This window comes from Mauremys mutica, chromosome 4 (assembly GCF_020497125.1).
Source record: "Mauremys mutica isolate MM-2020 ecotype Southern chromosome 4, ASM2049712v1, whole genome shotgun sequence".
Classification (NCBI taxonomy): domain Eukaryota; kingdom Metazoa; phylum Chordata; order Testudines; family Geoemydidae; genus Mauremys; species Mauremys mutica.
Genome location: NC_059075.1, coordinates 69,773,880 through 69,801,861, shown reverse-complemented (window position 1 = coordinate 69,801,861; position 27,982 = coordinate 69,773,880). Strand labels below are relative to the sequence as shown.

The 27,982-nt window shown below is 44.1% G+C and overlaps 1 protein-coding gene across 23 annotated transcripts; it reads left to right on the top strand.

The window, feature by feature from the left end:
* On the top strand, positions 1-27,973 carry FAM71D (family with sequence similarity 71 member D). Of its 23 annotated transcripts, none has more exons than XM_045012267.1 (9): positions 1-106; positions 1,402-1,569; positions 4,463-4,517; positions 4,917-5,043; positions 6,847-7,049; positions 13,869-14,139; positions 21,923-22,197; positions 24,412-24,458; positions 27,076-27,803. In XM_045012267.1, exons 3-9 carry the CDS (start codon positions 4,504-4,506, stop codon positions 27,135-27,137), a joined length of 999 nt encoding a protein of 332 aa, XP_044868202.1. In that variant the 5' UTR covers positions 1-106; positions 1,402-1,569; positions 4,463-4,503; the 3' UTR covers positions 27,138-27,803. The 23 variants fall into 23 exon arrangements, with proteins under 23 accessions (XP_044868202.1, XP_044868208.1, XP_044868213.1 ...); XM_045012273.1 differs by having other exon boundaries at positions 4,889-5,043; positions 27,076-27,802; XM_045012278.1 differs by having other exon boundaries at positions 4,463-4,559; positions 4,889-5,043; positions 27,076-27,802.
* The last annotated feature ends 9 nt before the right edge of the window (positions 27,974-27,982 follow it).

The following is a 27,982-nucleotide window of genomic DNA, read 5'->3' as shown; positions in this document are numbered from 1 at the left end:
CTGAGGACCAGGGTCGAGATGGGGTAGGCAAAGGCTGAAGAAGACTGAGTGGTTTGGCACATGGGCACTTACTCCAACAGCACAGATCTCCATAGCAGAAGGCTAAGTAGGTGTTGCTGTTCTAAGAGGGTGGGTGAGAAATATTAAAGACCAAATTCTCTTCTCAGTAGCACCTGTGTATTTCTGTAGTAATTCTATTGAAATCTATGAAACTACTTTGGATTTATACCTGTGTAAATGGGAGCAGAGCTGGTCCCTGAAGAGAGATTGAAAGACAGCCCCCTACCCAAACTGGCACATCTGATCTAGCTCCAGAGTTGAGAGAGTAATGCTTCATAAAGGTGTGAAGTGAACTGCATATCACAGCTTTACAAATTTTAATAAATACAAGGAGATGAAATAACTATCACAAAACAGAGGGGTAGCCGTGTTAGTCTGGTTCTGTAGAAGCAGCAAAGAATCCTGTGGCACCTTATAGACTAACAGACGTTTCGCAGCATGAGCTTTCGTGGGTGAATACCCACTTCTTCGGATGCAAGTACTTCACCCACGAAAGCTCATGCTGCGAAACGTCTGTTAGTCTATAAGGTGCCACAGGATTCTTTGCTGCTTCTATCACAAAACAGAATGGGCTTTCAATTCTTCTGGATAGTTGGAGTACTATTGGAGGCTTTAAAGTCCATTCACACTGATCCTGGCCCATCTAAGACCTCATCTACATTAAATTTACACCACTAAAATTGCCCATCATTGCTACCACTGGTTCTACGGGTGGTACCAAAAGTGTAGTGTAGACAAGGTATCATCATCTACCAGTGTTTTAAGCACTGTGTGTGTAGCCTGCACTAAGCAGCATTACACAATATAGTGTTTAAAACGGACATGCCCACCTGTAGTCAATTGCCCCTGAAACCAAAACTTCTCCTTTACTTAAGGAGTTAATACTATTTAAAATATTATTTATCAAGGCTGGGATTTTTCTAAAGAGCCTAAAAGAGTTAATCAATAAGAGTGCCTATCACTAAGTCTCCTTTAAAAAATCTCAATCTAATATTTTTCTAAAAGATTGGAGATACCTGCTTCATGTATAGAATTAAACAGCCAGACTCACTGGTATGCTCTAGTTGCTTCATGTTACTCTGATGACCCAAAACAGCCATAAACCTATCTTAATTGCCAATTTAAATGGATTTAGAGCTACCTTGTGTGGCTAAAACAACCCAAAAACTTTTGATAGCCTGGGCTAAACGGGAAGGATCACTTTTGAGGGCAAAGGAAAATGTCCATGATCTTAAATCACTTAATTCCAAATATTAATGTGTACTTGTACTGTCTTTTGAAGGATGATTATGAAAATAATGGATCATTCAGAAATACATTTAACAGTTTCCTTCTCCTTAGGGCTACAGGGTCTCCTACTTTTCTCCACATTTACCTTGGAGCAGGCCTCTTGGCCTGGATGTTTCCCTTAGAAGAAAATTTCTGACTTCTCTTGTGGGAGACATGAGAAATCTGTGCAAAACTCCTACTTGTCCTGCCCGAAAGGTAGAAGAGGATGCCAGAAAAATGGTAAATAAGTCCCCACATCCTTGTTGACGCCAGCATTCTACTGAGGTATTATTACCTCACCACTCAGGAGGCACTGATGGAGTGGAGTTGAAATCTTTGCCACACTGGCAGCTACTTACTGCTGACCCAGACTATAACCACCCTGAAGGAACACAGGAATGTCATCTGCTGAAGTGGAGATTGAAATCGTGGTAGACTATCAAAGCTTGGCAAGACCCCTACTATTTGGGAACCTTCTCTTACTCTGAAATGCATTACGCCAAATTTTCAGTCAGTGGAACAACACTGATTTACATCAGCTGAGGATCAGTTCTGCTCTGTGCAGAAAGGCCCTCTTTACAGCTATGCTACATTGGTATCATTGCTATTCTCTTAATACCGACTTCTTATTGCACGGTTACAGCCATTTGGATTGTCCACTGGCAGCCTAGTGATATGAGCTGCTGTTACATTACTCTGAACTGCCAGCAATCCAGTAAGGTGGTAGCCTAGGCAAAATGGGCACATGAAAGAAAAAGTTCACGCTTATCTTCTTCTGTACATTCCATGTTTGTGGATGAGCTCCTTGCGCAGGCAGTTTCATGGTAAGGGCTGGTGGGAGCCCCCTGGGAATATAGCACTTAATAGCCATCTGATGAAAAATTGGTGCATGCCAAGGGGGTAAGCACAGTGGTACTCAATTATAGTAGAGCAAATTGAAGCTGGTGCAGAATTTGGCAGCTTGTTTGTTTGGGTGCATTTCTGGTGCACGTGATACCAGTGCTTTTGGGTCTCCACCGGCTAGCTGTTAGCTACTGGTAAAATGTAAGGTGTTGGTTCTGACCTACTTATCAGACAGACCCTCTGTCTGTGTGTGTGCAGTGGCACCTGAGGTCACATAAGAGAAAGTGGGGAGCTGGCAGAGTGTTTTCCATAATGGTCCCTTTGAAACTTGTACCTCACTGGCCAAGTTCAATTGATTTGACTCAATATTTTATAGGGAGCCAGAGTAGAGAGTGAAAGACAGGTTTGATGTGCTCATGGCAGCCTGTGTTGCTGAAGAAATGCACTGTTGTGTTCATACTAGTTAGAGTTTCCTAAGGGCTGATGACTAGGTCAGGCTAGAAAACAACAATTCTGATTTGCAAAAAATTAGAGGTTTCAAAATGTAGTTTTGGTTCCCCCCCACCCCCGGCAATTAAACAAAAATTAGACCTTTTAAAATTGTTTGTGAAAAAACTAGACAGAGAGAAAGAGAGTGAGACCCCAGAATAGCAATTAGCATGAGGGTTAGGACACTCGCTGGGGCTGACCATGGCCCAGGTGGGTGCCCTTGCCACTGGGCTATACAGTCAGTCTCTCTCAGTGTCTCCTATTGAAACTATTCCACTTTGTATAAATAATGAAATATTAATTGGGTGACAGTGAGAGGTTTTGATTTTGACAAAACAACATTTTTTGACAGACAAGTTTTGTCAAAAAATTTTCAACCGGTTCTATCAATGGCTTCATACCCAGGGTGTTGCATCAGTCTAGTTCCCCCAGTGCAAATGCAGTTTACCAGTGTAGTATGGAGTTTGCACTCAGTGTGACGTACCTCAGTCTCACCAGTGCAAGCCCCATTTTATATTAGTGCAGCTCATCACTATGGGTTTGCACTGGGGGAGCTATGCTTCTGCAAAAATCCCTAATATAGAGTAGCCTATATACATGCAACATGTCTGGACTGGGTAAATTCATATCACCCACATGCTTCCCTGATTTAGTCAAGCAATTTAATTGGTCTCAGTGTCCTCTGAGAGCAAACAGACCATACCAGTGGATTATGATGCCAGCAGCCCCTGCCCGACTCTGTCTTCCTATTATGACATGATTTGCTGCCTCACCTGTAGGCATTGACATATCACCACTGTTTAAGGAAATTCAAGAGGGGAAACTTGCTATTCAAAAATCTACTTGAATATGCCAGTCATGGGTTCCTAGTGCAGCAGACTTCTAGAGAGCTCTTCAGAACAAGCTAGAGCATTTGTATCTTGTTCTTTCTTCGGTAGACTCCTCCATGTAAGAAATGGACTAGTTTCAGTAAAACGAGGCATGAATTCCTAGAAGTAGGAGTCTACTTAGGGAATGTACCCAGTATTTAAAAAAGGAGAGACAAGACATCTTGATTCTCTTCATGGCCTTGCCACTGACTTATGTGGCCTTGGAAAAGTCATTTAACTTATCCCCTGATAAGTAACTTCTGTATTCACAAGCATAAATGGGAATAATGATGTTTACCTACCTAAGATGGTGGGGGAGGGGTGCTGTGTTTATGAAGTTCAATTAATTATTAGCCTCTCCTGAAGCATGACCACTTTATGTTGCTCCATCTTCTGTTTGTGCCTTAAAGTCAGTTTAGCCAGCTGGTAGAGGACACCCTCTTCCCATTCCAAGCACAGGAGGCATGTCCACAGGTTACTAGACATGGTTGGGGTGTTCCTTTGCCCCAAGGATTCCTGACTGCTGGAATATCCCTTTTGAGTTTTAGACAACTGACTCAATTTAGAGCAGTACTAAATTGCATCTCAAGACCAGACCAGCACCTGGGAGCAATATGAACAGGGGGCACTAAGATTGTGCAAGTCATCTTTCCCCCATCCCTCTTGAGCTGTGCTGAGCAGTCCCAATGATCTAACCCATTATTTGCAAGATACATTGGTATGCTCACATGAAAGGGTAAAGTGTTGTTATTATCCTCATCACTCTAACAATGGCAAAAAATATTTTGATCAATCCTACCATTATATTAAGATTCTTCACTTAATTATAAGCAAGGAGAACAATCTGAAATACGGCATAGCACGTGATCTAGTTTGTGTTTCAACTGTATTTGTGCAAGTTTCATATATGAACTATCTATATTTATTCATAGAATTATGCTATGTGAGATTTGATGATGAAGAGGAGGAAAGCATGAAGACAACAGAGTAGGTCGTGTAAGAGAAACGGAACAACAAAGGCACTGAAGGGTGGGCTTTGGCAAGAGGTTACTTTGTAAAAATAGTTCCTTTTTTCTTGCCTATATGCCTGCCTCTGTGTCTGATCAGCTCCCCAAGCTGATCCCCTCTCCATCGCCAAATCCTGTCCAGCTTCTGGAGTGCCTTTGGAAGGTCATACCTTGAAGGGATGTGCACATTTGTGTGGGTTTTTGCTCTCGAATAACCTGATGCAGCCTGTGATAGGAAATTGAACAGACACAGGCTTTTCTATCTTCTGCTATTTCCCCATCAGTTGATTATTTGTGTTTTTCTGGAACAACCCCTCTTAACTTACTAATTTTTTCCTGTTTTGTGTGTAGACAACATTAGAAGCTACTTCTCTTTTAGGAGCTTCAGTGTGTGTGCAGCCTCCAGAAGCCAGATCTCCATTATGGGAGATCTTCAGAGAGTTCTTAGCAAAGGAGAATATGCCCCCTTCACATCCGCTCCCATGTTTGAGAGCAACTTTGTCCAGGTAAACATCATTTAAATGAAATTGTTTGGCACTGATGGTTTGACATTACTTACATAGAGAATTTCCATTTTTATCCCCCAGTGTGGTTGCTGCCCACTCCTTTGTTCATTCCCACTATTCTCATTCTCTGTCTCACACCAACATGTGTATATTCCCCTTCTCATACACACTTATCCTACTCTCCCCTCATATACACTGGGCCAGATACCTAGCTATGCTAGTGCTGCACGCAGCTCATCTGGAGGGAAGAGCAAAGGTGGCTTTTTGAGACCTTTTCTCTCTTCCACACCCTTATTCTGTCTGGGAATAACTGGGTGCTGATTCAACCCCTTGTGCAATTTAGAGCAGCCTTAAGGTTGCACCCAATTACAACAGCTCCTAAGTGATCATTCTAGCAAATCTTGGCCTGTATCTCCTCATAAATATCTGTCAGCTCAAGAGCAACATGGCAAAAACAGACCTCCTAATCTCCCCCACCAAAAACCTTCCCCACTCCCTCCTTTCTCAATCACTGTGGCAAACACCACCATCCTACCTGTCACTCAGATCCATAACCTGAGTGTCATCTTCGACTCTGCCCTCTTTCTCTAGGTCCTTGCATCCAGGCTGTCTAAATCTTGCCAATTCTTTCTCCATAAGACCCCTAAGATACACCCTTTCCTATCCATCAGCACTGCTGAAACTCCTACCCAGGCTCTCATTATCCCGCATCTCAGTAACTGCAACAACCTTTTCTTTGGCCTCGACAAATGCAGTTGTGCTCTGCTCATATTCATTCAGAATGCTGTTGCAAAGACCATTTTCCTAGCCCATCATTTTAAGCAAGTCACCCATCTCTTTACATCCCTCCACTTCCTTCCCTTTCCCACATCAAACATAAGCTGCTTGTCTTCACAATCTATCCCCACCCTATCTTGCATCACTTACTTGCTATCAAGATGTTGACTTCTGCCCCCAATCAGCCTATGATACCAGCCTCTATCACCCTCTGGTTACATTTTCAAACAAACATCTTAGTATTTTCTCCCATGTTGCCCACTCATCTTTGCAAGGTGCTCCCCATAAACATCGAAAAACCTACTTCATTATCCTCCATCAAAACTCTCCTTCAAACTCTCCTTTGTTGTAATGCCTACAAAAAAACTGACAGCAGTCAGGCTGTTGACATGCTGAAACCATTGCCTATCATGCTGACCAATATTGTGTCATATATTCCTTGTACTACCCTGCCGGTCCGTCTGTCTCTATTTGTTATCTCTTGTCTTTATACTTAGATTGTAATTCACTGGGACAGGGACCGTCTTTTTGTTTTGTTTGTACAGCACCTAGAACATTGAGCTCTCGGTGCATGACTGGAGCGCTTAGGTGCTACAGTAATACAAATCAACAAATAAATAATTATTATTAATAATAATAATGGATCAACAAAGCATTGCAGCACCCTTGCCATGCCCCTTTCACCATGGACCATGAGAAGTGGTAATGCAGAGATGGCTCTTTGCCACCCAAGGATACTAGGCACTCAGATACCACAATGATGGGCACAACATAAGAACTAATAGCTGAATGTATGTCCAGCAAGCTGATTATGCCACTTTCCAACCCCTTCATTCTGACTCACTTCCTTCTCCTCCCTTTCCCTTTCTTCATACACATGCCCCTTTCATTCTTTTATGTTCCCTTATCTTCTCATCACCCGACTTGTGAGAGTCCGAGGCAAGTGGTACCACAATAGGTCTGTGTAATGTATTATCAATGTAATGGCTCCATGATATACTGTAATGACTTTGTTTTTGTATGCAGGTTAATAGGAGAGGTGAACCAATTTATGTTCATAACCGCCCCAACTGTGTGACTGTAGGTATCTGTGCATCCAGCCCCAGCCTATCACTGCCCAATGTGATGCTGCTAGCACACACAGTGCCTACATCTTCCCAGGAAGCTGTGTCAAAGCCCTGGAAGGCCTCAAAGCAGCCATCTTCCATGGAGCAGCTAGTACTCAGCAGGTAAGTTAACAATAAGAAGGGGTTACGGTCAGTTCACAGAGCATGCTTTCCACAAAGGCTTTTTGTAAGTCTTGGTCATATTTTGGACAAAGGTTTGTAACCAGGTGTCTCTCCACTAGTGTCCATTTAGTAATGTTGTCCTTTGGATGAAACATTAGCTAAAACATGCATCCTTTGGCCAATCTCCAGTGGCCATTCCAAGCCAAAGGCATTAAAAACACAAGTAAATCTGTAAGTTTATCAAAGAAATTGTCTCTCGTCTTATACAGAGATTGCTCTGTGGTTGTACAGTGCCTAACACAATGGCCTCCTGGTCCATGTCTAGGCTCCAAGATACTGCCAGAATACAAATAATAATAAATAATATTAAAAACAGGACAGCTTGTAAGAAAATTGGTGGACTTGCTGGGAGCAATCAAGGGGAATAGGGCATATCAGAGAAGGAATGTTGTTTGCATGAGTTTTTACTGTAAAGGATGCTGGGGAGACACCTACTCAAAATATACTTTTTTCAGGTAATAAAAATGAAGTGTCAATAGAGGAGGTGTTGGGACAAAATGATAAAGAGCAACAGGTCGCCAGGAATGGATGGAATACATCCAAGAGTTGTGGTAAATTGGAAAGGGTTCAGAGAAGAGCCACAAGAATGATTAAAGGATTAGAAAACATGCCGTACAGTGAAAGACTCTCAGAGCTCAATCTATTTATCTTAATATACAGAAGATTAAGTGGTGATTTGATTGCTATCTATAAGTATCTACATTGGGAACAAATATTTAATGGTTCTTCAATCAAGCAGAGACAGGTATAATACAATCCAATGATTGGAAGCTGAAGCTAGACAAATTGATACTGGAAATAAGGCATAAATTTTTATCAGTGGTAGTATTTTACCATGGGAACAATTTACCAAGGGTCATATGGATTCTCCATCACTGGCAATTTTTAAATCAAGACTGGATGTTTTTCTAAAATAAATGCTCTAGGAATTATTTTTGAGAAGTTCTATGGCCTGTGTTATATAGGAGGTAAGACTAGATGATCACAATGGTAGTTTCTGACTGCGGAATCTATAAGAATTAAGTGGTTGAGCTGATAAAATATACAATCTCTCATTAAAATCAGTAACCATACCAAAAGACAGAGAGTAACAAAAGTTGTTGCTATTTGTTCAATAAAGGCCCTATGGGTGGTAATTAAGGGATGCTGTAACTTAGTACTAGGAAAACTGGTTGAAACAATAATGAAAAATAGAATTATTAAACACATGATCATGCTTCTCTAAACTGTTCAAATTTTTGAGCATGTCAGAAAAATAGTGGATAAAGGAAAAGTGGTTGATAGAATTTAAAAAGCCTCTACCAAATTTTCTCACAAGAAGCTAAATAGTTATGGAGCAGGAGGTGAATTATTATCTTGCTTTTGAAACAGGCTGAAATGCAAAAAACAAAGTAGGAATAAATTAGTGAATTTTCAATATCGCCAAAAGCTAATATTGGGGTGCTCTAAGTTTTCATACGCGGACTAGTGTTGTTTAATATATTTATTGATTATCTGTAAAAGAGTGAACAGTAAAGTGGCAAAATTTGCAGATGACACAAAATAATTTGGGTTAGTTAAAACCAGAGAAGACTGTAAGAAACTCCAGAGGAACCTAATGGAAGGAGCTACATGGGCAATCTGATGACAGATGAAATTCATTGTTGGAAGGAATAATTTGAACTACTCTCACAAATTGCTAGAATATATATTAATTGTTAACCACCTAGAAAAATGATCTGGACATCATTGTGAGCAGCACAATAAAATCTCTGTTCAATGTGAAGTAGCAATCAAGAAGTCAAACAAAATGTTAGGATATATAAAGGATGGGATAAGAACATAAGAAAGGCCGTACCGGGTCAGACCAAAGGTCCATCTAGCCCAGTATCTGTCTACCGACAGTGGCCATGCCAGGTGCCCCAGAGGGAGTGAACCTAACAGGCAATGATCAAGTGATCTCTCTCCTGCCATCCATCTCAATCCTCTGACAAACAGAGGCTAGGGACACCATTCTTACCCATCCTGGCTAATAGCCATTTATGGACTTAGCCACCATGAATTTATCCAGTCCCCTTTTAAACATTGTTATAGTCCTAGCCTTCACAACCTCCTCAGGTAAGGAGTTCCACAAGTTGACTGTGCGCTGCGTGAAGAAGAACTTCCTTTATTTGTTTTAAACCTGCTGCCTATTAATTTCATTTGGTGACCCCTAGTTCTTGTATTATGGGAATAAGTAAATAACTTTTCCTTATCCACTTTCTCAACATCACTCATGATTTTATATACCTCTATCATGTCCCCCCTTAGTCTTCTCTTTTCCAAGCTGAAGAGTCCTAGCCTCTTTAATCTTTCCTCGTATGGGACCCTCTCTAAACCCCTAATCATTTTAGTTGCCCTTTTCTGAACCTTTTCTAGTGCTAGAATATCTTTTTTGAGGTGAGGAGACCACATCTGTACACAGTATTCGAGATGTGGGCGTACCATAGATTTATATAAGGGCAATAATATATTCTCAGTCTTATTCTCTATCCCCTTTTTAATTATTCCTAACATCCTGTTTGCTTTTTTGACCGCCTCTGCACACTGCGTGGACATCTTCAGAGAACTATCCACGATGACGCCAAGATCTTTTTCCTGACTCGTTGTAGCTAAATTAGCCCCCATCATGTTGTATGTATAGTTGGGGTTATTTTTTCCAATGTGCATTACTTTACATTTATCCACATTAAATTTCATTTGCCATTTTGTTGCCCAATCACTTAGTTTTGTGAGATCTTTTTGAAGTTCTTCACAATCTGCTTTGGTCTTAACTATCTTGAGCAGTTTAGTATCATCTGCAAACTTTGCCACCTCACTGTTTACCCCTTTCTCCAGATCATTTATGAATAAATTGAATAGGATTGGTCCTAGGACTGACCCTTGGGGGACACCACTAGTTACCCCTCTCCATTCTGAGAATTTACCATTAATTCCTACCCTTTGTTCCCTGTCCTTTAACCAGTTCTCAATCCATGAAAGGACCTTCCCTTTTATCCCATGATAGCTTAATTTACGTAAGAGCCTTTGGTGAGGGACCTTGTCAAAGGCTTTCTGGAAATCTAAGTACACTATGTCCACCGGATCCCCCTTGTCCACATGTTTGTTGACCCCTTCAAAGAACTCTAATAGATTAGTAAGACACGATTTCCCTTTACAGAAACCATGTTGACTATTGCTCAAGAGTTTATGTTTTTCTATGTGTCTGACAATTTTATTCTTTACTATTGTTTCAACTAATTTGCCCGGTACCGACGTTAGACTTACCGGTCTGTAATTAGATAGGATATAATAGTGAATACACAGACTACTGATTGATCATAGGAACATAGGAATTGTCATACCTGGAAATTAAAGTCTTAAGGGCACTTTTCAGAAAGAATAGGGGTTAATTGTAGTGTCCTAGTCAATATACTGTGCCCTTTCTAAAAAATCAGGCTTTAATGTCATAGGTGCTGTGAGCTATTGCAGAGCACCTCTCCCACAAAGGGCATAGTGGCCTCTGAAAAGAGAGTCTCCGGGTACACTCACCATGCTTTTCCCAACTAGGGTGACCAGATGTCCCGATTTTCTAGAGACAGTCCCGATTTTGGGGTCTTTTTCTTATATAGGCTCCTATTACCCCCCACCCCCAGTCCCGATTTTTCACATTTGCTGTCTGGTCACCCTATTCCCAACCAGAGGTGAAAGTAAGCTGGTATGGTATGGTACGGCGAACCGGCAAGAGCCAGTATGCTGTGCTGGACCGCATCAACTTCCACGGCGGGGACTGAAAGGGCTCTGGGCTGCCTGCGGCTGCGGGCAGCCCAGAGCCCTTTAAATCCCGGCCGTGGCTCTGGTGGCCGGGCTGGGGCCAGGATTTAAAGGGCTCAGAGCTCCCCGCGGCTGCAGGCAGCCCAGAGCCCTTTGAATCCTGGCCGCGGCTCCGGCGGCCGGGCCGGGGCTGGGCTGGGATTTAAAGGGCTCAAAGCTCCCCACCGCTGCGGGCAGCCCAGAGCTCTTTGAATCCCGACCACGGCTCTGGCGGCTGGGCTGGGGCCAGGATTTAAAGGGCTCCGGGCTTCCTTCAGCGGCAGGAGCTCTGGGCCCTTTAAATCCCTGCCCCAGCCCCGCAAAGCTCAGGGTTCCCCCTGGCGGCCAGAGCCCCGGGCTCTTTAATTTGCCCCTCAGCCCTGGGGGGCTCCCAGCCATCTCTGCAGCTGGGAGCCCCTGGTTGATTTAAAGGCTCTGGATCTCCCAGCCACAGCTGGTTCCCCAGGGCCTTTAAATCTTGAGAGGCCACGCCTCTTCTGGATGAGGCCACGCCCCCCTCAGGACTCCGGCAGTACCAATAAGTCCTGTAAGTTACTTTCACCCCTGTTCCCAACAGACTTCTCCCCTGCAGTCGGGATGTGGCCCCAGAGAAGACAGACACAATGCCTTCTTTGAGAAGAGTCTGCGTGCATTTCCCTTCAGACTACTCCCCCTGCAGCCCATTTTCTGAATCACGCACTGGATATAGTGCCTTCTGTAAGCAGAGACTCTGGCCTGGTCTACACTACGCGTTTAAACCGGTTTTAGGAGCATTAAACCGATTTAACGCCACACCCATCCACACTGAGAGGCCCTTTATATCGATATAAAGGGCTCTTTAAACCGGTTTCTGTACTCCTCCCCAACGAGAGGAGTAGCGCTAATATCGGTATTACCATATCGGATTAGGGTTAGTGTGGCCGCAAATCGACGGTATTGGCCTCCAGGCGGTATCCCACAGTGCACCACTGACCGCTCTGGACAGCAATCAGAACTCGGATGCAGTGGCCAGATAGACAGGAAAAGCCCCGCGAACTTTTGAATATCATTTCCTGTTTGCCCAGCGTGGAACTCCGGTCAGCACGGGTGACGATGCAGTCCCAAATCCAAATCCAAAAAGAGCTCCAGCATTGACCGTACGGATGTGATCGCTGTATGGGCAGGCAAATCTGTTCTATCAGAGCTCCGTTACAGAAGACGAAATTCCAAAGCATTTTAAAAAAATCTCCAGATAGAGGCCACAGCAGGGACTCAGCACGCTGCTGCATGACAAACGTAACAGAAAGCCAAAGAATCAAATGGACGCTCATGGAGGGAGGGAGGGGGGACTGAGGACTTAAGCTATCCCACAGTTCCTGCAGTCTCCAAAAAGCATTTGCATTCTTGGCTGAGCTCCCAATGGCTGTAGTGTCAAACACATTGTCCGCGGTGGTTTAGGGCATAGCTCGTCAATTTACCCCCCCTCACCCACCCCCAGAAGTAAAAGGGGAAAAAATCCTCTCTTGACTCTTTTAAATGTCACCCTATGTTTACTGAATGCTGCTGATAGACGTGATGCTGCAGCAGTCAACGGCAGCATCCTCGCCCCCCCCCATTGGTGGCTGATGGTACAATATGGCTGATATCCATCGTCATCATCAGCCTTGTGGCAGATGGTGCAGTGCAAAAGGACTGGTATCTGTCCTCATCATCAGCCTGTGAGTGCTCCTGGCTGGCCTCCGGTGAGGTCAGCCGGGGGCGCCTGGGTAAAAAGCTCCTGATCATTCCTGGTAGATGGTGCAGTACGACTGGTAACCATCTTCATCATAGCAACAGGGGACTGAGCTCCATCAGCCCCTGCCTTTCATGTGTAAAGAAAAGATTCTGTTCTGCCTGGACTATCATAGCAGCGGGATGCTGGGCTCCTCTCCCCCACACTGCTTAATGTCCTCTCTGGACTATCATAGCAGCTGGAGGCTGCCTTCCCCTCATTTTATCTCACTAACAAGTCACTGTTTCTTATTCCTGCATTCTTTATTACTTCATCACACAAATGGGGGACACTGCAACGGTAGCCCAGGAAGGCTGGGGGAGGAGGGAATCAACAGGTGGGGTTGTTGCAGGGGCACCCCCTGTGAATGGCATACAGCTCATCATTTCTGCGGGATCTGACACGGAGTGGCTGTGCTCTCTGGTTCTCTGATACACTGGTTCTCTAGTACACTTGCCCCATATTCTAGGCAGGACTGATTCTATTTTTAGATACCATAAAGGAGGGATTGACTTGGGGAGTCATTCCCATTTTTGTCTTTTGCGCCCCCGGCCGATCTCAGCCAGGGGCACCTATGACAGCAGCAGATGGTACAGCACAAAAGGACTGGTAACCGTCATCTCATTGCCAATTTACAATGGCATGGTAGATGGTACAGAACGGCTGATAACCATCTCTGCTATCATGCAAAAGCAAATGAATGCTGCTATGTAGCGCTGCTGAATCGCCTCTGTCAGTGGCATCTAGTACACATACGGTGACAGTAACAAGAGGCAAAACAGGCTCCATGGTTGCCATGATATGGCGTCTGCCAGGGCAATCCAGGGAAAAGGGCGCGAAATGATTGTCTGCCGTTGCTTTCCTGGAGGAAGGAATGACTGACGACATTTACCCAGAACCACCCGCGACAATGATTTTTGCCCCATCAGGCACTGGGATCTCAACCCAGAATTCCAAGGGGCGGGGGAGACTGAGGGAACTATGGGATAGCTACGGAATAGCTACCCACAGTGCAACGCTCCAGAAATCGATGCTAGCCTCGGACCGTGGACGCACACCACCGATTTAATGTGCTTAGTGTGGCCGCGTGCACTCGATTTTATACACTCTGTTTTACTAAACCGGTTTATATAAAATCGGAATAATCCTGTAGTGTAGACGTACCCTCTAGCTGGTCTCACACCTGAGTTTTCTTGTAGGTTCTTCCCCTTGAAGTTTGTGGAGATCACCGTTCACAATGCTGAGAAGCGTCGCCTCAAGCTGAAGCTGGCAAGTGGCCGCTCCTTCTACCTGGAGCTCTGTGCCCCACCAGGCAAGCAGTGCCTCCTCTTCCGTCAATGGTTGCGGCTCATTTCTCTCTTGAAACTTCCCCAAGACCAGTACAACAATACACAAGTCAATGTAGTGTATGAGAATTTTAATGGGCAGCAAGCTGAGAGAATGGAAGGCACAAGGAACCAGTCAGACAGCGTGAGTCTTTGGCAGTGGTTCGTAAAAAAATTCACATGCTTGTTCCACCATTCCTTATTATTGCACAAGTAAAAGCTTGTGCAATAGACAAGAATTCAAAGGAGTTACGATTCTGTTTATAAGGAGCTTATATAAAAATAACTGGCCTGTCATAAGCTCCCTACAGAATCTGAGGGTGGTGGCAGCCAGGTGGCACCCAGTAGTGCAGCCCTGCTTGGTTATTTGGATGTCAAGAAGTGGGGTACCTGACACCATTCTCCTGGATTTCATTTTCCTGATATTTTGGGGAATGGGTTGCTGTGGCCTTTAGTGGTGCTTCCCTTCTGAATTTCTCCTCTGATGTGGGGGCAAAGGGCAGAGCAGAAGAGGCATAACATAGCTGAGTTCTTCACATGACATGTGGTAACTGATGGGTGAGGTGCATTAGACAGTTGACATGTTGGGAGGGGGCTGGGTGTTCCAGCTCTTGGTTGATATATTAGTGGAGAGCTAGAAAGGTCAGAGGTCTCCACTTGCTACAACTGAGAGACAGAGAGGGAGCAGGAGTGGGAGGGACGGAGGGCTCTTGGTAGAGGAGCTGAAGACAATATATTCATACGCTGGGCTTTCATCAGCAAAATTGGTGGAAACACTGCTCTTGGTCCACACTTAGCAAGGAGACCAGGATAGCTGCTGATCCTGAACAGACTTTTTAAAGGTGTTACCCAAAGCTCCATGCAAGCAACAGAGACTTTCGGCATAGGCACCTCCACATCTCTCTTTTTTGCCCCACCCATGCAAGCCCCTACTTCAACCTGGCAGAAGGAGGGCCATGAGAAGATGAGAGACACATGCATACAAGTGACTGGCTTTTGTCCAGCCTGTTCCACAACCTCCCTTGGAAGACTATGCCAAAGCTTAACTACAATTAGAAAGTTTTCCTAATATCTACCTAAATCTCCCTTGCTACAGATTAAGCCCATTACTTCTTATCCTACCTTCAGTGGATATGGAGAAAAATTTATCACAGTCCTCTTTATAATAGCTTTTAACATATTTGAAGACTATCAGGTCTCCCCTCTTAGTCTCCTTTTCTCAGGACTAAACATGCCCAGTTTGTTTAACCTTTCCTCAGAGGTCAGGTTTTCTCCTTTCACTCAGTCTAGTATCCTTAAGGAAATGCAGTAAGGCTTTTTTTGCACTAATCTATTTCCCTGACATTCTCACTAGTCCCTTTAGGGAAAAATCTTTAATTCCAAGCCAACTCAATTTTTCATAAAGAAACTTTCTTTCCATAGAATATTGCCTGCAATGACCTAGAACATGATCAACTGTTTCTTTAGTTCTGCACACATTACACAGCCCATCTTTATGTCTTTTTAATAAGTTTAACTTTTCATTTAAGGCATAATGACCTGCTAACATTCTAAAAATGGCTACTTCACTTTTTCTGTCATGTCAAAGGAATGTAGTATTATCTCTGATTTTTGGTCATACATCATAGAACTTCATCCTTTTGTTTCTTTGGGCTATAGTTCTTGCCCTTCCTTTTCAGGCTCCTTCGTGACCACACTTCTAAACTCTTGTGTACTTAAGAATATCTTAATATCCACCTCCTCATTTTTTAGAGTATGTTTTGCTGCTTTGTCAGCCAACTAATTTCCAGGTATTCCGATATGCACTGGAATCCATGCTACTGTTACACAGATATCTATTTGAGTTATTTCTATAGATAGGAATGTTATTTCACTTCTTCAGAGGGGTAGCCGTGTTAGTCTGGTTCTGTAGAAGCAGCAAAGAATCCTGTGGCACCTTATAGACTAACAGATGTTTTGCAGCATGAGCTTTCGTGGGTAATACCCACTTCTTCGGATGCAAGCAGTGGAAATTTCCAGGGGCAGGTGTATATATAAGCAAGCAAGAAGCAAGCTAGAGATAACGAGGTTAGATCAATCAGGGAGGATGAGGCCCTGTTCCAGCAGCTGAGGTGTGAAAACCAAGGGAGGAGAAACTGGTTCTGTAATTGGCAAGCCATTCACAGTCTTTGTTTAGTCCTGAGCTGATGGTGTTAAATTTGCAGATGAACTGGAGCTCAGCAGTTTCTCTTTGAAGTCTGGTCCTAAAGTTTTTTTGCTGTAGGATGGCCACCTTAAAATCTGCTATTGTGTGGCCAGGGAGGTTGAAGTGTTCTCCTACAGGTTTTTGTATATTGCCATTCCTAATGTCCGATTTGTGTCCATTTATCCTTTTCCTTAGAGACTGTCCAGTTTGGCCGATGTACATAGCAGAGGGGCATTGCTGGCATATGATGGCATATATTACATTGGTGGACGTGCAGGTGAAGGAACCGGTGATGGTGTGGCTGATCTGGTTAGGTCCTGTGATGGTGTTGCTGGTGTAGATATGTGGGCAGAGTTGGCATCGAGGTTTGTTGCATGGGTTGGTTCCTGAGCTAGAGTTACTATGGTGCGGTGTGCAGTTGCTGGTGAGAATATGCTTCAGGTTGGCAGGTTATCTGTGGGCGAGGACTGGCCTGCCACCCAAGGCCTGTGAAAGTGTGGGATCATTGTCCAGGATGGGTTGTAGATCCCTGATGATGCACTGGAGGGGTTTGAGCTGGGGACTGTATGTGATGGCCAGTGGAGTCCTGTTGGTTTCTTTCTTGGGTTTGTCTTGCAGTAGGAGGCTTCTGGGTACACATCTGGCTCTGTTGATCTGTTTCCTTATTTCCTCGTGTGGGTACTGTAGTCTTGAGAATGCTTGGTGGAGATTTTCTAGGTGTTGGTCTCTGTCTGCGGGGTTAGAGCAGATACGGTTGTACCTCAGTGCTTGGCTGTAGACAATGGATCTTGTGGTGTGCCCGGGATGGAAGCTGGAGGCATGAAGGTAGGCATAGCGGTCGGTAGGTTTTCGGTATAGGGTGGTGTTAATGTGACCACCACTTATTTGCACCGTGGTGTCTAGGAAGTGGACCTCCCGTGTAGATAGGTCCAGGCTGAGGTTGATGGAGGGGTGGAAGCTGTTGAAATCATGGTGGAATTTTTCCAGAGTCTCCTTCCCATGGGTCCAGATGATGAAGATGTCATCAATGTAGCGTAGGTAGAGAAGGGGCGTGAGTGGACGGGAGCTGAGGAAGCGTTGTTCCAGGCCATAAAAATATTGGCATATTGTGGGGCCATGCGGGTGCCCATAGCGGTGCCACTGATCTGGAGATATATATTGTCATTAAATTTGAAATAGTTGTGTGTGAGGATAAAGGCACAGAGCTCAGCAACCAGTTGTGCTGTGGCATCATCAGGGATACTGTTCCTGACAGCTTGTATTCCATCAGTGTGTGGGATGTTTGTGTAGAGAGCCTCTACATCCATGGTGGCTAGGATGGTGTTTTCTGGAAGGTCACCAATGCATTGTAGTTTCCTCAGGAAATCAGTGATGTCACGGAGATAGCTGGGAGTGCTGGTAACATAGGGTCTGAGTAGAGAGTCCACATATCCAGACAGTCCTTCAGTGAGAGTTCCAATGCCAGAGATGATGGGGCGTCCAGGATTTCCGGGTTTGTGGATCTTGGGTAGTAGATAGAATAACCCTAGTCGGGGTTCTAAGGGTATGTTGATTTGTTCCAGTGTTAGTGTAGGGAGTGTCCTGAGTAGATGGTGCAGTTTCTTAGTGTATTCCTCAGTGGGATCTGAGGGAAGTAGCCTGTAAAATTTGGTATTGGAGAGTTGTCTGGCGGCCTCCTTTTGGTAGTCAGACCTGTTCATGATGACAACAGCACCTCCTTTATCAGCCTCTTTGATTATAATGTCAGGATGGTTTCTGAGGCTGTGGATGGCATTGCGTTCTGCACGACTTAGGTTGTGAGGCAAGCGATGTTGTTTTTCCACAATTTCTGCCTGTGCACGTCGGCGGAAGCATTCAATGTATAGGTCCAGACTGTCATTTCGACCCTCAGGAGGAGTCCATGTGGAGTTCTTCTTCTTGTGCTGTTGGTGGAAGGGTAACTGTGTATCAGTGCGCTGTTCAGTGTTGTCCTGGAAGTATTCTTTGAGTCGGAGATGGCGAAAATAGGCTTCCAGATCGCCACAGAACTGTATCATGTTGGTGGGGGTGGCAGGGCAGAAAGAGAGTCCCCGAGATAGGACAGACTGTTCTTCTGGGCTGAGTGTGTGGCTGGATAGATTGACGATATTGCTGGGTGGGTTAGGGGTATCACGGTTGTGGCCCCATGTGGCAGGTAGGAGTTTAGACAGCTTACAGTCCTTTTTCCTTTTTAGAGAGGTGAAGTGAGTAATGTAGATCTCCTGTCTTATTTTAGTGAAGTCCGTTTGTATGGAAGTTTGGTTATTGATGAGAGTCTCTAGGTTGGAGAGCTCTTTTTTGATGTTTTCCTGTTTGCTGTATAGGATGCTGATCAGGTGGTTCCTCAGTTTCTTAGATAGAGTACGGCATAATCTCTCACTGTGGTCTGTGTAGTATGTAGATAGCAGTGGATTTTTTACCTTTAGTCCATTAGGTATGATGTCCATCCGTTTACATTTGGAAAGGAAGATGATATTCGTCTGTATTTGTGCAAGTTTCTTCATGAGGTTGATGGATTTCCACTCCATACGGCTAAATGCATATACACCTGCCCCTGGAAATTTCCACTGCTTGCATCCGAAGAAGTGGGTATTCACCCACGAAAGCTCATGCTGCAAAACGTCTGTTAGTCTATAAGGTGCCACAGGATTCTTTGCTGATTTCACTTCTTGTGTCATTTCTGCTTTCCAAATTCCCTGTTCTGATTGTCATTATGTCTGACAAGAAATCATATACAATTACAGCTTCAGCTGGTCAGAAATCTCTTATCCAGGTTAGTGCCAACATTATCCCCACTAGTTCAGCCATCAGAAATTCCAGAGCCTTTTTAGTTTCTGGATTCTAATACTAGGAGCACAAAAGGCTGTTCCTACTCTACCTTTGCTGTCATCTTTAGATCTATCTCTATAGACTTGGCAAAGCTGGCCCCATTTTTCATTCATTCATTCATAAACGTCATTGGTCATAATGTGTGTTTTTTGTCCTTCATTTGTTGTTGTTTTTTTCATACAATTCCAAATCCACATATGGAGGAGTAAGTGATCAGCTATAAGCTGATTTTCCCTGACTAAAAATGTTTTGTTCTCTCAATTTCTCTTCTTTACATATCTCCTTTACCCATTTTGACCCTGATATTATGAGGAAGTCTGTGGCAATCCATATCATTTTGTCTACTAAACTCCCAGCAATCCCCATAAATCTGTTATGTACTACCATTTTCATGATTCCCTCTTACCTTTGCCCAAAAAGTTAGCTCTAATAGTTTTATCTCTACTTTTAGAAGTGCTTCTCCAGTCAGACCCCTTTTGCTACAAACTTCCTCTCTTTATACTAACCAGCCTGTTCCTGCTGCCCATCTGGGCTTCATGATCCATTAAGCTTGGCTCTCCCTCCAGGTGCAGCCATATAACTTAACTGGCCTCTCAGGCCCACATTAACCCATTCAGGATCTATGTGGGGTACACACATTATCACAGTGTCTTACGCTTTTTGATTGTATCTACACATGCCTGTGCTATTCTTTTGTAGTCCTTAGCAATTTGTCCATGTTCCCTCTTTTTATAGAAATCCTTTTGGATTTCTAGGTCATTAAAGAGCTCCTGATGGAGCCATATTGGCCTCTTACTATTCTTCCTATACTTTCTTTGCATTGGGATAGTTTGCAATTGCAGTTGAGAAGTAACCAGACCCCTTAAACCTTAGCCATCAGAGAAATACCTGCTATCTGCTCCCAGATCAGAGCAAAGACAGGAAAACCCAGGGTAATGATTGTTGGATATAGATGGGATGAAGTAAGGGAAAAAAAACTTGCAATGTAGGTCATTAAACAGTGCTCAAAGGTTAATTTTGGTCAGCACTGACTTCCATTATCCCATGAAGAATGAACTCCTCACTCTTGCCCAGAAGAGGTTTCAGGAGTGTCAAATGTACGACCCATGGGCTGGATCTGGTCTGTGGATATCCCATGAATCTTCAGGCTTGTCTTCATCACCCCAAAGTCAGTCCACACTTTGGGGGTGTGATTTATACAGTGTTCCAGGGTGCTGCGCTCTAATTCACCATGTAGACTCTGCTAGTGTGCATTAATGCAGTCCTCTTTCAAACAGGACTACATTAATGTGCACTAAGGAACATTTAGGGCACACCAGAAGGGTCCACACAGGGGAGTTAGAGCAACTGGTGCTTTCTACAATTCACACCCCCATAGTCCAGACTCTGGCGCAGCAATCCAGCAAGCCTCATGCACAAGTGTAGAACCACTTGGTTGCATTTAAGAGGGGCTGGAGACGTATGAGTCTGGTGGTTGCTGGTACTTGTCCGGGTGAGGGAAAATGGCACTGAGGAGCACTTACTCACCAGCTGAACAGTAGATATGCCAATCTGACAAGTCAAAGAAAAGGAAACTTCCAGGTGAAACTAAAAGCAATTATCAACATGAGTTATCTTTATCTATTTCTATTTTAATAACTTTTTCAGAGTATGACCCTACCAAGTGGCAGGGTATTGGACCAGGCCTGCCACATTGGCCAACAGTCAGTGGCAAAGGGTGGGGAAGTATCAGAGGGGTAGCTGTGTTAGTCTGTATCCACAAAAACAATGAGGATTCCAGTGGCACCTTAAAGACTAACAGATTTATTTGGGCGTAAGCTTTCGTGGGTAAAAAACCCACTTCTTCAGATGCATGGCGTGAAAATTACAGATGCAGGCATAAATATACTGATACATGAATTGAAGGGAGTTACCTTACAAGTGGAGAACCAGTGTTGACAGGGCCAATTCAATCAGGGTGGATGTGGTCCACTCCCAATAATTGATGAAGAAGTGTCAATACCAAGAGAGGGAAAATTGCTTTTGTAGTGAGCCAGCCACTCCCAGTCCCTATTCAAGCCCAATTTAATGGTGTTAAATTTGCAAACGAATTGTAGTTCTGCAGTATCTCTTTGAAGTCTGTTTTTGAATTTCTTTTGTTGAAGTATGGCTACTTTTAAATCTGTTATAGAATATCCAGAGAGATTGAAGTGTTCTCCTACTGGCTTTTGTATGTTATCACTCCTGATGTCCGATTTATGTCATTTATTCTTTTACGTAGAAACTGTCCAGTTTGGCCAATGTACATGGCAGAGGGGCATTGCTGGCACATGATGGCATATATCACATTAGTAGATGTGTAGGTGAATGAGCCCCTGATGGTGTGGCTCATGTGGTTGGGTCCTCTGATGGTGTTGCTAGAGTAGATATGGGGACAGAGTAGCCAACAGGGTTTGTTACAGGGATTGGTTCCTGGGTTAGTGTTTCTGTGGTGTGGTGTGTAGTTGCTGGTGAGTATTTGCTTCAGGTTGGCAGGTTGTCTGTGGGCGACGACTGGCCTGCCACCCAAGGCCTGTGAAAGTGTGGGATCATTGTCCAGGATGGGTTGTAGATCCCTGATGATGCACTGGAGGGGTTTGAGCTGGGGGCTGTGCCTGATGGCCAGGGTGGGGAAGCTTTCACTGCCATGGTCCCTGATGTATTGGTCTCATGGGTAAGTAGTCCCATTTCTCGGGACTGGCAGTCTGACACTCATAACCAACACTAAATTCAATATAACTAAAGAGTTGATAAATATAATATTATTTTCTGATCTCCACTCAGAGGCCCAGTGGTGCTGATCAGCTCCACCCTGAGCCTTTACTTTGTGCCCATTCCTATTGTCTTATTTGTTGGGTGTCTTCCTTATTCCCTACAGAGAGACACCCAGCTAGAGACTCTGAATTCTATTGATATCTCAGAATCAGAGAAGGAGGAAGTTGCTAAGCGAGCATCCTCCAAGCGAGTCACCATCTCTGGCATAGTGGGTCCTACTGAAGAGTGTGGCAGCAGCAAGAGAGGACTGGCAGTTGCCTCACGCAGCTCCATAATAAAAGAGACCAAAAGAGATCCCAGCGTGCAGTCAGAGAAACAACAAAGAAAAGATCACTTGAAGGTAAAGAAGAGCAAGAGCACAGAGAGGAAGAAATCCAGGTATGTGTGGCTGGGGATATATTGATGCTAAGACAGAGGGTCTCCACAGCTGAACTTTAGAGAATGAGAAGTGGCATGTTCCTGTCATTAGGGAGGTTATTCTTTCAGCAACACTTTAGAATTACTGTGATATTTCTGCTGCTGTATTAGGTTGAGCTGCTTAGGAATATAGAGAAGGATTTTCAAAAGCATCTAGACTTGGGCTCCTCAGTCATACAGGCACTTTTGGAAATCCCATCCATAAATCCATAATTAGGACCTAAATGAAACTGACCTGATTGTCAAAGATGTTGAGCACCCATTGCTTACCCTGACTGCAGAAAAAGCTGCAAATGCTCAGAATATCAGAAAATCAGGCCACTTCGATTTAGGTGCCTAACTTTAGAGACCCATGTTTGAAATTTTTTAGCATACTATTTGCCATACTAGATCAAGCCAGGGATACAGATGGTCCAGTATCTTGTGTCCTGAACTACATACTGGCCTATGGAGTTCAGTATCCTGCCTTCTCCTGTGCTGGAGCAGACTACTAATCTAACTAATTTCCTGCCTCTAGCAGTGCCCACTGACTTATGGTTCAGGGCAAGACAACCCCCCACGCACCCATACTGCACCTAATTGTGCCATATGGCAAGAAGTTGATTGGGGAAATTCCATCCTCTTCCCATCCCCTGCCTTTACCCTGCAGGTGGCTTTACATCCGGAAGTGTGAAATCTGATTACCTTTATCTTTACCTAAGTGTTGACAGTTACAAGTGTTGGGAGAGGTTTACAAAGGCACACAGATAATTAGCTACCCAGCTCCCACTGACATTACATTCGTGCCCTTGAAATTTCCCCCCATTATTAACTATACAATTATCCAAACACAGATACAATGCACATAAAGAATAGAGGAGATCTGGGTGCTGTAGCAGACTCTATTTTTAGAGAATAAAGCACTATCTAATTATACATGGAAAGCCATGAGCATGCACCATATCTTCAGAACATTCAGAAACCTATCACCTGGGGCAGGAGTGGAGGGCTTTGTGCACATCACTCTATCTGAATGTATATGTTCAAATGAGCATGCTGCAAACCTCACATTTAGTCTGGTTCTCTGAAATGAGTTGGGTCTTTGTCCAATTTCTAGAAGCGAGGTGTTCAGATCATAAAACAACCCCCATGATTAGCTCCCAAGAGTGTAGTTTCAGTGCAGAGACCAAGGATTTATAAAGTTAGGGAGATTAACTTTCCCTCCTACCCCAAGAGATGATCCCTCTAGGTCAGGAATTAGATGAAATGTCACAGCAGTGAGGGAGAAGACTGCATTGCCACTGTTCATGCTGCACCTGTGGATGAACAGACTTCAGTTTCTGAGGATGTCAGTCTGGCACTTTTCACTAACACTAAATTCAGACACACAAACGCACACTTTAATAATCAAATATTTTAATAATATTATTGTAATGGATAGTTTTTAATTTTATATACAATGGTTTGCAGCTCATTAGCACATTTATGTAACATATTCATTAGTGAGGCAGGGGTAGGGTCCCACTGGCATTTCTGCCAATTGGGCTTAGCCACTCATTCTTTAGCATGTGATTAGAAGCAAAAAAGTAGCTTTGTAAATGTGGCATTGTAGGGTCTGGTGTCAATAATATGAGGGATTGTACCTTCCCAGTACACAAGGGAATCATACAAGATGCACCATCCTAGGTAGGTGTAGCCCACTTCCTCTCTCTGCTTGGCCAGCTCTGTGGTGTAGGAGCCCCATCTCCTCCATACCCTCTTTGGGGCTATTGCACCCATGGGGATATAGGAAAGGAGCAGATTATTTGCACTCCTGAATGCATGGAGGCAAGTGGAAGAGAAGTGAAAACTTACTGTGACATTCACGTAGGCACCCATGCAAGGGCCAAGGACAATCTGGTCCTATATATGGAATGAGAAGGAGATTTTTATGTAGTTGCTTTTCAGGCCATAACTACACATTAACAGGATTAAATAGTTCAGATGCATGTTACATAAGTGCAGTTCATAGCATCTAAATTTCCTGTATATTCTATTACACCTACATTTCAAGGGCAGCACTGTTACACAGAGTTAGCAGGGCACGTTCCAATTGCTGGCAGAGAGAGTTTAAAATAACAGAACATATTATGTAATCCTCTTGTGACTATTTGTGACAGAACTGAGCAAGATTTTATCTTAACTTTCTGTTTCCAGGGAAAATGTAGCAGAGTATAAAACAGAAAACAATTTGCAGGCTTCAGGTATGAATTAAATGTTTTAATATTTATTCCCCTCTCCATCCCCACCAACTGTGTTCCTACACTATTTCCTACAATGAGTGTGCACAAGAAAGGCTGAACCTTGAGTAGTGGGGAAGTCCCTACAGCCAGGATTTCTACACCATGGCCTATGGTGATTTCTGCTGGGAGAAGCTAGGACTGGAGCACCTAAGAGTTCCCCATAGTCAGGATGCTTAGACCATGCCATACAGTGTCTCGTGCAGAGTGAAGTTGGGTATCTAGTCACTGGGAACTTCCTGACACCCTGTACTTCCACATCCTTCCCAGCAATGCCTCCTTCTGGAAGAATCTGGCACCTGGACAATAAGCTGTCTCATAGCCTTTACTCCTGTAAAACTCCCTGTGTTAATATTTTCTCCTATATTTTTAGTGGATAAGTGGTGCAGTCTTTGCCTGCCAAATGGTAGCAAGACACTAAGAGCAAATTTAATGCATTCTTGAACTCCCCCAACCCATGGCTGAATTTGCGGTGTGCGCATCCTGCATACATCTCTACCTCAATATAACGCTGTCCTGTGGAGCCAAAAAATCGTACTGTGTTATAGGTGAAACCGCATTATATCGAACTTGCTTTGATCCACCAGAGTGCGCAGCCCCGGAGCACTGCTTTACCACGTTATATCTGAATTCCTCTTATATCGGGTTGCGTTATATCGGGGTAGAGCTGTACTAGTAAAGCAGAGATTTGAACCAGAGTTTTTGTGATCCTCCCCCATGAACTTTCTCCTTCAGCCAAGCCACAGAAACTGGAATGAATGGAAGTCACTCTTTGAATATTTTATACTGTTACTCCGTCCACCTCTTTCTACCTGGATTTTTGGTTATGGGCCACTCCTTTTCCTACGTGCTGTGTGGTGATCTTGCAAGGGCTCACCTGGCATGGATGGCTCTCGGGATCCTATTGTGTTTTATTATGCACCCACATTTAATTGTTTTAAAATTATAATAATCTCAAAACATTGCCTGCCTGCACAAATCTGTTTTTCCTTCACCCACTTAATGTGTTAGTTCCTGTCCATTCATCTGGCTGGCTAAGAGTCATGTACAGTAAGGTTATGTACAGTATGTGAATCTTTGTGACTGTCTCATCTATGATTCTCTTTCCTCCATCTCTCATAATAGCCATTCAAGCCCACTTGGGGCAAGGACTATGGACAGATGTGAAACAGCACATATTCAGCACACTATCTCAATCCTTCCACCATATATACATATAGAATATTTACATTTCTCCAGCATTAACATTTATGTGAAAAGTATTAAATTAAAAGGGGTCTGGGATTACCCTTTCTTAGAAATTGTTTAATTTCAGTGCAATTCCCCACATTTTAGAAGATTTGAGGACAATCACGCATAAATTGTGCAGAAAATGTTAACTTTGACATAAATTGTGCAGCAAATAGAATTCAATCCTGGAATACTGGGTCTACAGTAAACTATATTCTGATAAGATACCATATCTAAGGCTAAGATTTTGTCATGTACAGGTCATGGGCAATAAAGAAAAATTCATGGAAGCCCATGACCTGTCTCTGACTTACTAAAAATATCCATGATAAAATGGGAAGGGACTGGGCAGCTGAACCCATGGAGCCTCAGAGCTCCAGGGTCCCCCTTCCCTCCCCAGCAGAGGGGAGCTGCAGGAATCCCCCTGCCCCCCATGGTGGCTGGGGGCTGCAGGGATCCACCTGCCCCCTGCAGTGGAGAGGAGCTGTGAGGTTCCCCCTGCCGCCACCACGGTGGGGAGCTGCAGGGCTCCCCCGCCTCACCATGGCGATGGGGAGCTGTGGGGTCCCCCTGCCCTGCGGCAGTGGCCGGGGAGCTGTGGTGGTCCCCCTGCCCCCTGGCGACTATGGGGAGCTGCCAGGGTCCCTCTGCCCCACAGCAGTTGCTGGGTAACTGCGGGGGTCCTCCCTGCCAACACAGCTGGCGGGGTGCTGCGGGGATCCCTCTGTCCCCGGCAGCATCCAGGAGCTGCAGGGTACCCACCCTGCCCATGGCAGCTGGCAGCTTGGGGGCCCACTGCCTTAAGCAGCGGGGGTACCTCACAGCTCCCTGCCGCTATTGGAGGCAGCGGGACACTGCAGCTCCCAGCCACCAGGGCAGAAGTCACGGATTCCGTGACCTCCAGGACAAAATCGTAGCCTTAACCATACCTAACAAACATGTACCAAAGCCACCAGAACCAAAATACCTTTGCCTCTCTCTCTCTCTCTCTCACACACACACACACACACCCATTAAAGCCTTCAGAAAAACAGTATCAATGTTGCACACACAAAAGCATTAATGTTGCAAAAAGCCATGAAAAACCAAAGCAGATTTTATTTTGAAACAACGGGTTCCCAGGTCCACCTGCCTCTTCACTACCAGATTTTCTGAGCATCTCTCCTCAACAGTCATGTCTCCATTTCCTGATATATAAAACCAATCATTTATATGTATTTTGTGTAGTGTTTTTTGCAAAAACTTTTTATAAACTATAAAGAATGACTGACTTTATCTCCCCTGGTTCTTCCCTTTCTCTTCTTTCACATCATTGTTTTTCCTCCTGTATCTAATTGCTTCTTTTCCTCAGTAATTTACAGTTTTTCAGCTTTCTCTCTAATTAACATTTCCTTTTCCCCTTTCCCTCTCTAAGTCTTTTATCCTTCCATATTTTCTCTTCCCTTCCATATTCTTTGAATTCCCCTTCATGTTTCCTCCTCCAAATGTTTTTTTCCTTCTCTGTGTTGCCCCCTCTGCCATTTTCCCTTCTTCTTTTCTTCCTTCCTTGCTCCGCTCTCATTTCATTTGTTCTGTGATTCTTCCATCTCTCCTTCCTAAGGCCACTCTCAGGCAGAGGAAGTGTCTCCTCATCCTGAGCCAGCTGTGGCCTGCAAATTGTGCACATTTCTCAATTATTGGTCAGTTTTTAGCAGGAACAGACATGAACTTCAAACCCTGCCTAACAACTGAAAAATGTGACAGCACCCTGCAGGTGGTGTCAACTAGTGTCAGGTATGCACAGACTTTTTACATCTCTCAGCTGTTCCACGGAGAATGAACCTCACTTACTTCTGGTGTGAAGTTAACAGCTGAGAAGTGGCTTGTGGGAGAAAGTGAGGGGTAATAGGTGTAGGGACACCCTACTATGGAACACAAAGCAGTGATTCTGGTAAACTTAGTGCTGTGACCTCTTAAGAGGTGGTGACGAAAAGAGAAATGTCATAGCCTTGAATTGTGTGTGTGTATCTTTATGTGTGTTCTCTCTTTCTCTCTCTCTTTTGATTCCCTGCTTTCCTGGCTTTATTTTCCTCGTGCTCATGCTGTTTCTTTACAGGAAATCAAAAGAGTGGCTGTAAATCCGGAGTAATCTGTTGCAAGTAGTCATAGGGTCTTATCAACAAGAAAGAATTGAAAAAAACAAAGCAAAGCAGTCTGAAGATGAGATACAACTGGAGCAGGAAAGAAACCCTAGAAACATCAAAACTGTCTCCTACTTT

Bases quoted from the DNA above. Each gene is read 5' to 3' on its own strand.
- FAM71D (XM_045012261.1), top strand. From the start codon at position 2,075: ATGAAAGAAAAAGTTCACGCTTATCTTCTTCTGTACATTCCATGTTTG. The intron at 2,154-4,462 runs GTAAGGGCTGGT...ATTTATTCATAG, and splicing joins CTTGCGCAGGCAGTTTCATG to AATTATGCTATGTGAGATTT. The intron at 7,050-13,868 runs GTAAGTTAACAA...GTTTTCTTGTAG, and splicing joins GAGCAGCTAGTACTCAGCAG to GTTCTTCCCCTTGAAGTTTG.